The 13211-nt window shown below is 43.9% G+C and overlaps 1 protein-coding gene across 6 annotated transcripts in view; it reads right to left on the bottom strand.

Annotated features, from left to right (window-relative positions):
• The window catches only part of SH2B2 (SH2B adaptor protein 2), a 423267-nt gene that overhangs the window by 101684 nt on the left and 308372 nt on the right, over positions 1-13211 (bottom strand). For 3 of the 6 annotated variants that reach the window (XM_069226948.1, XM_069226946.1, XM_069226949.1), the window contains one exon: positions 1994-2209. In XM_069226948.1, the coding sequence (XP_069083049.1) occupies positions 1994-2209 (216 nt within the window). Of the gene's footprint in view, positions 1-1993; positions 2213-13211 lie in introns of all 6 variants that reach the window. The other 3 variants (XM_069226944.1, XM_069226945.1, XM_069226947.1) reach the window with 1 other exon arrangement.

A 13211-nucleotide genomic window follows, 5' to 3' on the forward strand; every position in this document is an offset into this window, starting at 1 on the left:
GCAAAATTTCAATTTCTAACTGGACAATATCGCCTGTATGATATCAGGATCAAAGCCCATAAAACCCTTAGTGTGGCTTAGCTGAGGGGAGAGGGGTTTTCAATGAGTTAATTAGTTGCCTGAAGTAGGGGGCACAATAGTATTAGGGGATATAACAACTGCTCAAACCTCTGTTCGATAATCTGTTTATAAAGCTAGAGCTGATGACCATGGAGATCACCTTAGGTGTGTCACAAAAGAGTTCCGGATCCTGAAGATAAGATTCAGATACTAGGGCCTTTCTGGACCAAAAATTAAATTAAATGGGTAGGAAGTTTCCACTGTGATTACTCAACTGAAGAGAGGGAGAGTAAATTATTGCCTGCTGAACCGTATAAAGGAATGTCCCATCGCCTCAGTATGTACAGGGAGACGTAGAGGAAGGTTCCCTGCTGACAGAGTTGTGGTTCATTAAAGTAATTATGATTCATTACTCAGGCAGGTCTATTAAGCATTGTGCCATTTATACCACTTACAAGACCATCACTCTGTTAATTATTGATACTAGAACTCTGGCCAAGATTCTGGCCAACTAACTGTATGGGGCAATGAGTAAATGGACTCATCTGGACCACTCTGGCTTTATGCCCACCGCACTAAGCAAATGAACCTTAGACGCCTCCACTGGGGCACTATTAAGCTGACTGTAGTTCTATTAAATGAAACTGAGAACGCATTAGTCTCAACTGAATGACCATTACTGTCCCCCATCTTGCAAAGCAATTGTTGTGAGCCTGGTCGCTATATATTAAATGCAGGGTTAAGGTAATGGTGAAATGGCGCCACATCATTGTAGTTTCATTTAGGTACAGATACCAGCTAGGAATGCCAAATTTTCATTCTGCTCTTTGTCCTCATTCTAGAAGCTTTGTCGGCATGGATGAGGCAAAATAGTTTAATACAGGAAATTCGATGAGACCCATGACAGATTGTTCTAATATCTTATCACTGATTATCTGATTCCCTACCACCCATATCAAACTCTCTACATGTAGGCTGCTTTTTAATTTTAGGTGTACAGTCTCCATTTCGGAATTTTAAATCAACTGGTCAAATACGACCCAATTCCCTCACAAATTGGTGCTGCAATTCAGGGTTTGATTGCCAATTGCAGATCACCAGACAGGAGGAATTAATCTGAACTGAGTTCCAACTGGTATAGCTAAAGATTCTTCACCAAATCTACTACACTTGCACACAGCCGAGTTTGGGAAAATCCCTGATAGTCTATGATTTAGGTGATGCAGAATGGAGAGTAACATCCTCCATACTTTGTGGCAGCACCCATTGAGAATGACCTGTATGGACAAAATTGTCTAACTCTGTGGACTCACTTGTGTTTGAGAACTAATGTTTTCTTTTTAAAGGTTTTATAACAGGAAATAAAAATATTTTAAAAAGTTATGAACATGTGCACTTTTCTTACAAGACCTTTGTGACACACAAAAGTTATGATAGCACAATACTCTGTGCAAAGCTTTGATTTAATAGTTTTGAGAGGCAATTTCTGGTCCCTGAAAATAGAGGTAACAGGAAAAAGATTATTACAAGATAGACAGCTATGGGCATTTAGACCTTCCCTGTGAAGTGTAGTGAGTCAGTGCTGGCCTGCAGTCCAACTAACAAATCCAGAAGGGGCATTATAAATCACTGACATGTTGGCATTACAAGATGGCACTAGGCAACACAAACCTGTGAAAGGGCTGCTTGCACTCCCAAGGTCACTTTGTTGATCACAGATTGGGAATATAAAAGATCCAGATTCACACATTGTGATGTCCTGAGAGGTCACAGGGGTGCGCAAGTCCAGGATAGTGACAAAACCATATGTGGATACATTATACATGACGGTTCCTTAAGGTGAAACATGCTCTGAACTATGACATATGTTGAGCTATCTATGTAAATACCACTGCTTGCAATGTACTAATTCACAGGTGTGTTCTCCTGGTACCTGTTAGATGAGAAGTGACAGGTGACTCCAACGTCTGAAGAAAGTTCTCCAGTGGGACGTGGGTGAGATGTTCTATTAACGAAGATTCTCTGCTTCTGGGCTGTGGCACTGGAACTGATGGAAGCGGAGGAGGAGGTGAGGTCACCATGGCAGCAGTGGAGGGTAGCACCTCAGGAGCCATGGATGAGACATACTGCTCCGGAGGGCGGTGGGAGCCTGCTAAATAAAAAATTAATTACAGCCATACTCTCTCCAGTGACATTACACTGCATTACAAAAGATCACCTCTCACATGGCTTGAATCAACCCTTATTAATATCACTTTATCCACAGCAGGTACCTTCTACCAGGCGTGAATACAGGAACTACACTACATTTTGGGAAATTACAAAGGCGCACATATAAGAGATGTATGTGCCATTCTCGCCCTATAGGGACATAAGGCACATATTCATGACAGCAAAGAGAAAAATATAGAAACTAAATTAAAAGGACCTACTCACAATAAATTAATTCGCAGCACACAGGTTATGGCTCTACAATAGTCAACCCCTCTTGAGGAGGCCAAGAATGTACTCCGGGACCCTCGTCTGTCAACTGCAGAGCTGGTTAGCCTTTAGGAAGCTTCGGCACCAAACCATGGTTTACCATAAGAGTTAGAGGGAGATCAGTATTTCAGAAATCACCAAGGCACAGAGACTAGCATGCAAATTCAAGGCATTGCCTCACAGTCTCAAAAGGTTGGTTAAATTAAACGTTTGGAGCTCAGTTAGCAGATGTCTTGTAACACTGGACATCCTACTGGGAAGACCTTAGGATGCTAGTGGACTGCCTAAGGGTTGGTAGCAGTCCAAGATCTGAAAGCCTATAGATTATCCTCACATGGTCTTGTATCACCAATACCTTTTGACAATTTATTACTAATGTGCTCCTATTACTGGATTTACTGTCCCGTTCTTCTAATCAGGGAACAAAGGCTTCAACAGTATTAATATCAGGGTATTCAACGAAGCTCCAGAGAGCTAGATCCATGTCAGACTTTCAGGATGACATGACATGTAAAAAAAGGTCTATTTAGAATTATTGAATGTATGACTAGCCCAAAAAACTGGCATGAATCGGGACCTCAGACTTGTTAAATGTTCTTCATATACTGTTGCTGAATTTCTAGACAAGGAAAAGAGATTGCAGAATGTGTGGTTATGTAACTAATGATCTAACAGGTCACTGTGTGCAAGGGGAGGAGTTAAAAGTACTAGGAGTGTATGTGAGGCAGAACTCTAATTTGCACCAAGCTGCAAGCGGCTTCAATAGGTTAAAATGTCTGAATGGTGACTTCAAGCCAGGGTCCTTCTGCTGTTGTCTATGGAGAGATTGTGTGCACTGTACGACAACCACAAAACATGCCCAACTACAGGACAGCTGAAATGAGTGACTGGAGGATGCTGCATAAAAGATCTATTTGGCGAGCTTCACCCAACCATATAGTCCCAGTTAAATATGTATCAGTGATTTATGGATGTACGGTATGTCAGTGTGTTACACAGATGGAAAACATATGCTGTGGAATGAACCTCCCCCACCCAAACTGAAAGAAAAAAAAAAAAATAATAAGTTGCTTGCCTTTTGTAATAATCTTTACAGTCGAAAATGTCTTTACCTTTTACATATCCCAGGTGCTGAACTGGATATGAAAACTTTTCTATAGCTCTTCCGCACCAGTAGGGTGTGCTGGCTCCACATATGTGCCAGAAGTGATGCCATTATGATATCACTGGAGCCATAAAGCGCCGGTCCCAGCACCCTGACATCAAACATCAATTTCTTATCTATTTTTTTGCATGCTAACGAGATGGAAGATTGAGAACAACATCAATTCTGTAGAGGTGTAGTACAATGGAATGATATAGAACTTTGCTAACATTGTCCATATTCATCCTTCAAGACAGGGAGAAGAGTGGGATTGAAGACAAGAGTATCCACAAAATGAAAATGTCACTTACCCAGTGTACATCTGTTCGTGGCATCAGTCGCAGTAGATTCGCATGTTTTGCAATAGCTCGCCATCTGGTGTTGGGCCGGAGTGTTACAAGTTGTTTTTCTTCGAAGAAGTCTTTCGAGTCACGGGACCGAGTGACTCCTCCTTTTGTCTCCATTGCGCATGGGCGTCGACTCCATCTTCGATTGTTTTTCCCCGCAGAGGGTGAGGTAGGAGTTGAATTGTAGTAATAGTGCCCATGCAATGAGTGACTAAGTATGCACCTATTTAAGGTTGAGATGATATATATATAAATAGTTGAAGGTAACTTCCAAACTGCTACAGGCTCCCGGGGAGGCGGGTGGGCACATGCGAATCTACTGCGACTGATGCCACGAACAGATGTACACTGGGTAAGTGACATTTTCAGTTCGATGGCATCCGTCGCTGTAGATACGCATGTTTTGCATAGACTAGTAAGCAGTTATCTCCCCAAAAGCGGTGGATCAGCCTGTAGGAGTGGAAGTAGTCTGAAATAATGTTCTTAGTACGGCTTGACCTACTGTGGCTTGTTGTGCGGATAACACGTCTACACAGTAGTGCTTGGTGAATGTGTGAGGCGTAGACCATGTGGCTGCCTTACATATTTCTTGCATTGGGATGTTTCCTAGAAAGGCCATGGTAGCACCTTTCTTCCTGGTTGAGTGTGCCCTTGGTGTAATGGGCAGCTGTCGTTTAGCTTTAAGGTAGCAGATTTGGATGCATTTAACTATCCATCTGGCTATACCTTGTTTTGATATTGGGTTTCCTGCATGAGGTTTTTGAAATGCAATAAATAGTTGTTTAGTCTTTCTGATGTTTTTTGTTCTGTCAATGTAATACATCAATGCTCTTTTGACATCTAATGTATGTAGTGCCCTTTCAGCTACGGTATCTGGCTGTGGAAAGAACACTGGAAGTTCCACTGTTTGATTTAGATGGAACGGTGAAATAACCTTTGGCAAAAATTTAGGATTGGTCCTTAGGACGACCTTATTCTTGTGTAGTTGTATAAAAGGTTCCTGTATTGTAAACGCCTGAATCTCGCTTACTCTTCTTAGGGAAGTAATGGCGATGAGAAATGCCACCTTCCAGGTTAGGAACTGTATTTCGCAGGAGTGCATGGGTTCAAAAGGTGGACCCATAAGTCTAGTTAGGACAACATTTAGGTTCCATGAAGGAACAGGTGGTGTTCTTGGTGGTATAATTCTCCTAAGGCCCTCCATGAATGCTTTAATGACTGGTATCTTATATAGGGAAGTTGAATAGGTAGTCTGCAGGTATGCAGATATTGCTGCAAGGTGTATTTTAATGGAAGAGAAAGCCAGGTTAGATTTTTGTAAGTGAAGCAAGTAACCCACTACATGTTCTGGAGTTGTGTGTAATGGTTGTATTTGATTAATATGGCAGTAGCAAACAAACCTCTTCCATTTACTTGCATAGCAGTGCCTGGTGGATGGCCTTCTGGCTTGTTTTATGACTTCCATACATTCTTGGGTAAGTTGTAAGTGCCCGAATTCTAGGATTTCAGGAGCCAGATTGCTAGATTCAGCGATGCTGGATCTGGGTGTCTGATCTTTTGGTTGTGTTGTGTCAACAGATCTGGCCTGTTGGGCAATTTGATGCAGGGTACTACTGAGAGGTCTAGCAGCGTTGTGTACCAGGGTTGTCTTGCCCAAGTTGGTGCTATTAATATGAGTTTGAGTTTGTTTTGACTGAGTTTGTTTACCAGGTAAGGAAGGAGAGGGAGAGGAGGAAAAGCGTAAGCAAATATCCCTGACCAGTTCATCCATAGGGCATTGCCTTGGGACTGTTTGTGTGGGTATCTGGATGCGAAGTTTTGGCATTTTGCGTTCTCCTTTGTCGCAAACAAGTCTATTTGAGGTGTTCCCCAGAGTTTGAAATAAGTGTTCAGAATTTGGGGGTGAATTTCCCATTCGTGGACCTGTTGGTGATCTCGAGAGAGATTGTCTGCGAGTTGATTTTGGATCCCTGGTATAAATTGTGCTATTAGGCGAATTTGGTTGTGAATTGCCCAACGCCAAATCTTTTGTGCTAGCAGGCTTAACTGCGTGGAGTGCGTCCCCCCTTGCTTGTTTAGATAATACATTGTTGTCATGTTGTCTGTTTTGACGAGAATGTATTTGTGAACTATTATTGGTTGGAAAGCTTTTAGTGCTTGAAAAACTGCTAGAAGTTCTAGGTGATTTATATGCAGTTTTGTTTGATGTACGTTCCATTGTCCTTGTATGCTGTGTTGATCGAGGTGTGCTCCCCACCCTGTCATGGAAGCATCTGTTGTTATTACGTATTGTGGCACTGGGTCTTGGAAAGGCCGCCCTTTGTTTAAATTTATGTTGTTCCACCACAGAAGCGAGAGGTAAGTTTGGCGGTCTATTAACACCAGATCTAGAAGGTGACCCTGTGCTTGTGACCATTGTGATGCTAGGCACTGTTGTAAGGGCCTCATGTGCAGTCTTGCGTTTGGGACAATGGCTATGCATGAAGACATCATGCCTAGGAGTTGTAGTACCATCTTTGCTTGTATCCTTTGTGTTGGATACGTACGTTGTATGATGGTGTTGAAATTTTGAATTCTTTGTGGACTTGGAGTGGCTACTCCTTTTGATGGGTCTATTATGGCTCCCAGGTATTTTTGTACCTTGCGCGGCAGAATTTTTGATTTTGTGAAATTGACGGTGAACCCTAGTTTGAAGAGGGTTTGTATGATAGGATTTGTGTGATTTGAGCACTCTATTAACGAATGGGCCTTGATTAGCCAGTCGTCTAGATATGGGAACACATGTATTTGCTGCCTTCTTATGTGTGCAGCGACTACCGCTAGACATTTGGTAAAGACTCTTGGTGCGGTTGTTAATCCGAAAGGCAGTACCTTGAATTGGTAATGTATTCCCTTGAATACAAACCTTAGGTATTTCCTGTGCGATGGGTGTATTGGTATATGGAAATAAGCATCCTTGAGGTCTAAAGTTGCCATGTAGTCGTGTAGTTTTAGCAATGGCAATACTTCTTGTAGTGTGACCATGTGAAAGTGGTCTGATTTGATGAAAGTGTTCACTACTCTGAGGTCTAGGATTGGTCTCAGCGTTTTGTCCTTCTTTGGTATCAGAAAGTACAGTGAGTAAACTCCTGTGTTTATTTGTGTGTTTGGCACTAATTCGATTGCATTCTTTTGCAATAGTGCCTGCACTTCTATCTCCAGGAGATTGGAATGGTGGGTTGTCAAATTTTGTGCTTTTGGTGGTATGTTTGGAGGGAATTGTAGAAATTCTATGCAATAACCATGTTGGATAATTGCTAGAACCCAAGTGTCTGTAGTGATTTTCTCCCATGCTTTGTAAAAATGACTTATTCTTCCCCCCACTGGTGTTGTGTGGAGGGGGTGAGTAACATGTGAGTCACTGTTTAGTAGTAGGGGTTTTGGGGCTCTGAAACCTTCCTCTATTCCTAGGGAATTGCCCTCCTCTATATTGTCCCCGAAAACCTCCTCTATACTGTCCCTGGTAACTGGACGGTGTTGCTTGTGAGGTGCTGGCTTGTGTGCTCTGACCCCGAAACCCCCCTCGAAAGGGTGTTTTACGGAATGTGCTGTAATTCCCTCTGCTCTGCGGGGAGTAGAGTGCGCCCATGACTTTGGCAGTGTCCGTATCTTTTTTGAGTTTCTCAATCGCTGTGTCCACTTCTGGACCGAACAGTTCTTTTTCGTTAAAAGGCATATTGAGAACTGCTTGTTGAATCTCTGGTTTAAATCCAGACGTTCGGAGCCATGCATGCCTTCTGATAGTTACAGATGTATTAATTGTCCGTGCAGCTGTATCTGCAGCGTCCATGGAGGAGCGGATCTGGTTGTTGGAAATGGTCTGTCCCTCCTCAACCACTTGTTTTGCCCTATTTTGTAAGTCCTTGGGCAGATGTTCAATGAGGTGTTGCATCTCGTCCCAGTGGGCTCTGTCATAGCGCGCAAGTAGTGCCTGGGAGTTCGCGATGCGCCACTGGTTTGCAGCTTGTGCTGCGACTCTCTTACCAGCTGCATCGAACTTGCGGCTTTCTTTATCTGGGGGTGTTGCATCTCCAGATGTGTGGGAGTTGGCCCTTTTCCTAGCTGCTCCTACAACGACAGAGTCTGGTGGCAGCTGTGTAGTGATGAAAACCGGGTCTGTAGGAGGCGCCTTATACTTTTTTTCCACCCTTGGTGTGATTGCCCTACTTTTGACTGGCTCCTTAAAGATTTCTTTTGCGTGCCGGAGCATACCAGGGAGCATAGGCAGGCTTTGGTATGAGCTGTGGGTGGAGGAGAGTGTGTTGAATAAAAAATCATCCTCGACCTGTTCTGAGTGGAGGCTTACGTTGTGAAATTGTGCTGCTATAGCCACCACTTGAGAATACGTGGTGCTGTCTTCTGGTGGAGATGGCTTCGTAGGGTATGCCTCCGGACTGTTATCTGACACTGGGGCGTCGTATAGGTCCCATGCGTCTTGATCTTGGTCACCCTGGCTTATGGTGGTGTGAGCTGGGGAGTGTGATGGAGTTTGTGCTGGTGAGACGTTAATCACGGGCGGAGGAGAGGGTGGTGGGGTAACTCTTTTCACCACTTTTGGTTGTGGTGTCTGTTCAGTTTGGAACTCCAACCTTCTCTTTCTTCTAATGGGGGGGAAGGGTGCTTATTTTTCCTGTCCCCTGCTGTATGAAAATACGCTTTTGCGTATGGTTCACATCAGTTGATTGTAGCTCTTCCTCGAACCTATGCTTTTGCATTTGGGAGGTTAGTGTGTGCTCTTCTGTATAAGAGCCTGAAGCTGGGTCGCTTGCAGTTTGTTTCGGGACCGAAACCCTGTCTGCGTGTTTTTTCGGCTCCGAGGTGACTTTTTTCTTTTTCGGGGCCGAAACCTCTCGGCGTCGATCTTCTTCGGTGCCGCTGTCTCGGCGTCGAGCCGTGTCCACACCGGCATCTCGGTGTCGAGGCTTGTCTCCAGCACTTTCTCGGTCCCGAGAAGGCTGCGTGCCGGTGTCTCGACCGGAGTCGGACGATCTCGGCACTGTTTGGGCCTTTCTCGGTGCCGACGGTCGGTCACCGAATTTATGGGTGGAGCCATGGCCTGATGGCAGTGGCGTCCCCTGGGCCTTGTAAATCTTCTTCTGTGTGGTTTTCGACGTCTTACTCACGGTTTGTGTATCGTCGAATCCTTCGGAGTCCGATTCTTGGATCGAAAAGGATCCCTCCTCTTCTTGTTCCTCGAACTCCCGGTGGGCTGTCGGCGCGGACGCCATCTGAAGTCTTCTGGCTCGACGGTCTCGGAGAGTTTTTCGGGACCGGAACGCACGACAGGCCTCGCAGGTGTCTTCGCTGTGCTCAGGTGACAGGCACAGGTTACAGACCAAGTGTTGGTCTGTATAGGGGTATTTATTGTGGCATTTGGGGCAGAAACGGAACGGGGTCCGTTCCATCGGCGTTCTTCAGCACGCGGTCGGGCCGTCCAGGCCCCGACGGGGGATCGAAAAACTACCCCGAAGGGCACCGGAGCTCTTCGATCTTCGATGCGGTGTTGAATCTAACTATGCCGATCCCGAACGCAACAATACCGACGAAAATCTTCCGAAATTAGCTATCTTTCCGTTCCGAAACTCGGAGCGACAGGAACACGTCCGAACCCGATGGCGGAAAAAAAACAATCGAAGATGGAGTCGACGCCCATGCGCAATGGAGACAAAAGGAGGAGTCACTCGGTCCCGTGACTCGAAAGACTTCTTCGAAGAAAAACAACTTGTAACACTCCGGCCCAACACCAGATGGCGAGCTATTGCAAAACATGCGTATCTACAGCGACGGATGCCATCGAACATAAAGTTACCGAAGGCTAATAACATTTTCTTCTGATGGATATCTGTAGATTCCTCATCTTTTGAATAGGTTACTGAGCAGTACCCCCTTGAAGGGGGTACTTGAATTGATGGTGGAGCAAGTCCTGGAGAATAGAACTGGCAAAATGGCCATTCTGTTGCACTTCCCAATGCAAGCAGTAATTCTTAGCAAAAGAATGAAGAAATGCCCATGTTGCGTATTTCTGCCACAGGAAATCCCCTTGGAAACACCTAGATAGAAACCCTGGCCACAGTGGAATGGGTCCTAGGTCGTAATGTGGTTCTTCATGTGCTAGGGCATAACACATCTCAATACAGAAGATGATCTACCTCAATAAGATTTTCTTATAAAAAATAAAATAAAAAAAAAAGTCTCCCTTCCAGTTGCCTGCATACCTAGGAAGAGCTCAATCCAGAAATCCTTGGTGCAGTAAATGTAAAACTAAACACCCTCTTTGGATCCATCCTGTGTAGACTATCCTTGCCTTGGTGAGATGTGGAGGAGGTAGGAGGATAATGCACTGACTCAGATGGAATGGGGTCACCACCTTATGTAGGAAAGCAGATCTTGCTTAGTGGCTAAATTGTTAGGGTAAGAACAAAAGGTGGATGTACGCTGAATGTTTCCAACTCACGGACAGGTAATGTCAAATAGAAAAAAGCTTTGCATGTTAAATACCTCAATTGGATACTATGAAATGATTCAAATGGAGACCCCATCACAACATGCCAAAAACAGATTATGGTCCTACTGCAGCATGATAGAGAGTGGTAGGGAACATATTATTCAACCTATTTAAAAAAAAACAAAAAAAAAAACTGGGGGTCTTAAACAAGGATGGTTTCTCCATAAGACAGACAAAAGCCAACAAGGTATTCCTCGACAGTCCATACAGCACAGCCAAGATAGCAAGAGTGCAAACTTCAGTATGTTTGACAAACCGGCCTTCCAGTGATCCAGATTGTTCTCAGCACCCAAAGTGACAAACCTATTCCTCCTTCTGGAGTACACCATCTTGGTGGAATCACAGCAAACAGACAGGAAACCCTCCCCTGGATATCGTAACAAACTCCTATTTCACTATTCAATCTTCATGTATGAAAGTGGAGGCTCTGGAAGTTGGGGAGCAGAACATGCCTTCCAGCTGGGGCAGAAGATCCGCCCTGAGGCAAAGATGAAGCAGGGGACACAGAAAGAGGTGCAGGAGGTCTGTTTACCACACCCTTCTTTGCTAGTCCAGGGTGATGAGGATGGATTGGGCCCTGTTTTAGCAAACCTTACTCAGAACCCTGGGAATCAAGCATACAGGAGGAAACATGCAGTAAAGAAGAAAAGTCCACTTCAACTGAAACAGAACCGCAGGACTCCAAGTAACTAATACTGGAGGGCATACAACTGCATATTGCTGTGAGTGGCAAACAGATCCTCCTGAGGGCTACCCCACTGGCAAAGATGTATGTCATCTTGTGACAATGCTGAATATGGCTGTCAGCCCTCATGTTCAAAGTGGCTACCAGATGGTTCACTACCAAACAAACACCAAGGTGGTGTGCCCAAGACGAGAGTTGCAAAACATCCCGGCAGGGAAGCTAAGACCCCAATCCTCCCTCCCTGCTGACATACCACATCATAGGCATTCTGTAAGTAGATCTAAATGGACAGACAAAGAAAGGAACGGAAGAAAACCTTGACTGGCAACTGAATCACCTTCAGTTTGAACAAACGGATGTGTACAGTTTATTAGAAATCTGAGGCCTCTAGTCTCCAAGTGCCTGTAGATTAGAACCCCACCATTAAATGGAGGCATCAGTTACCCTGCACAGACATCTAACAGGGGCTGAAGGACATCCTTGCAACATGGTTCTCCTCCATGCCCTACCAAGCCAGATCCATTGCACTGCCCCTGAAGATCACAATGGTGTTCAACAGACTCCTCCATGTTAGAACTGCCTGTCTGCAGATACACCACTAGACAGCCCTCATGTGCTACTAGACAAACTTGTCCACGAGGATTCAAGAAGCCAACCAACCTAGAAGGCTAAGACCATATGGACTGGAAACTGAACTCCTTCCTGAAACATCAGAATCATATTCTGGATGTTCCAGCTCCTCTGAGGTAGGAATAAGGCTCAGTGTGAGGTAGTATCCAGAACTGCCCCTTGAACAGGAGGCAGGCCTAAAAAAATGTACTCTCCCACTTGTTATGGTGAGTCATATTTATCAGGTCGAGCTATTTTTTGGACCTACTCATCCCTTCTGGCTAGTTGACAGACAGATGTTCACTCAGAAAGTGAAATAACAATAAAGACGCCTTTAAATTATGTTTTTATCTTGTCACACTTGTTCTGTGTTCAGATAGAGGTCAGAAGTCAGTTTGTCTTCTTACAATTAATTTTCTTTCTGATTGCAAAGTTCCAGGATTTTGTGAGGTGAACTGTCTGACCTGCTGTGCAAAGAGTGTGAAATGAAAGGCTATAAGGTGTCAGGTTTTTCCCACCACGCAACATGTAAATAACCAAGTCAACTGTACATAAATTTCAAAATATATTTCATTAGTTGTGAAATTCCATTTTTTTGTACTTTTGTGTGATGGAAAATATTTTGATAGGAAGAAAACTAGTGGGAACACTTTACTTGGTGATGTGCAAAGGATAAATATGTTTACGGAAACCCAAATTTCACAAATTATCGTTGATACCTATAGAGTTTTATCAGTAAGGCTACGATTTTGTGTAAATAACAGTGTTCTACCACATCATGCTTTAGTGATATATTTATTATAAGTGAGTGTTTAAACAAGAAACACTCCAGCCCTGATGGCAAAGCTATTAGTAAACTAAGAGGCAAGTCATGGATGTGGGCTAGATTTTTTTATTATACATGGAGCAAACAATTAGTCCAGTTAATAAAAAAAAAAAGTTTTTTTGTACAGCAGAAATGCTGGGCTTATGTGAAGGTGCACTCAAGTGAGAACGAGGAAAAAAGTGACTCTGTAAACTAAATTATTTGCCTAGGATTACACAATTTGAGACCCGTTTACGGGTCAAGTTCATTACAGTGAGAGCAAGAAAACTTTTCAAGTTACCTCGACCTGCAGGACTACTAAAATGTTTATGATTTTTTGAGACCTGGGAGATGATGAGGGCTCCAGGTGAGATAGTATGGTGAACCATGTTAGGGCCAGCGCAGGGTCTCCATCTTAGATTACACATTTTAGCTTGGCATCTTATTTCTGATGGAGTTTTTTTTCTGTGGTTTTTAATATACCATAATGTACTGAGAAGACATGTACAGTCAGCCTACTCCTTATAAGCGTTGTT

This window comes from Pleurodeles waltl, chromosome 3_2 (assembly GCF_031143425.1).
Source record: "Pleurodeles waltl isolate 20211129_DDA chromosome 3_2, aPleWal1.hap1.20221129, whole genome shotgun sequence".
In the NCBI taxonomy this organism is placed as follows: domain Eukaryota; kingdom Metazoa; phylum Chordata; class Amphibia; order Caudata; family Salamandridae; genus Pleurodeles; species Pleurodeles waltl.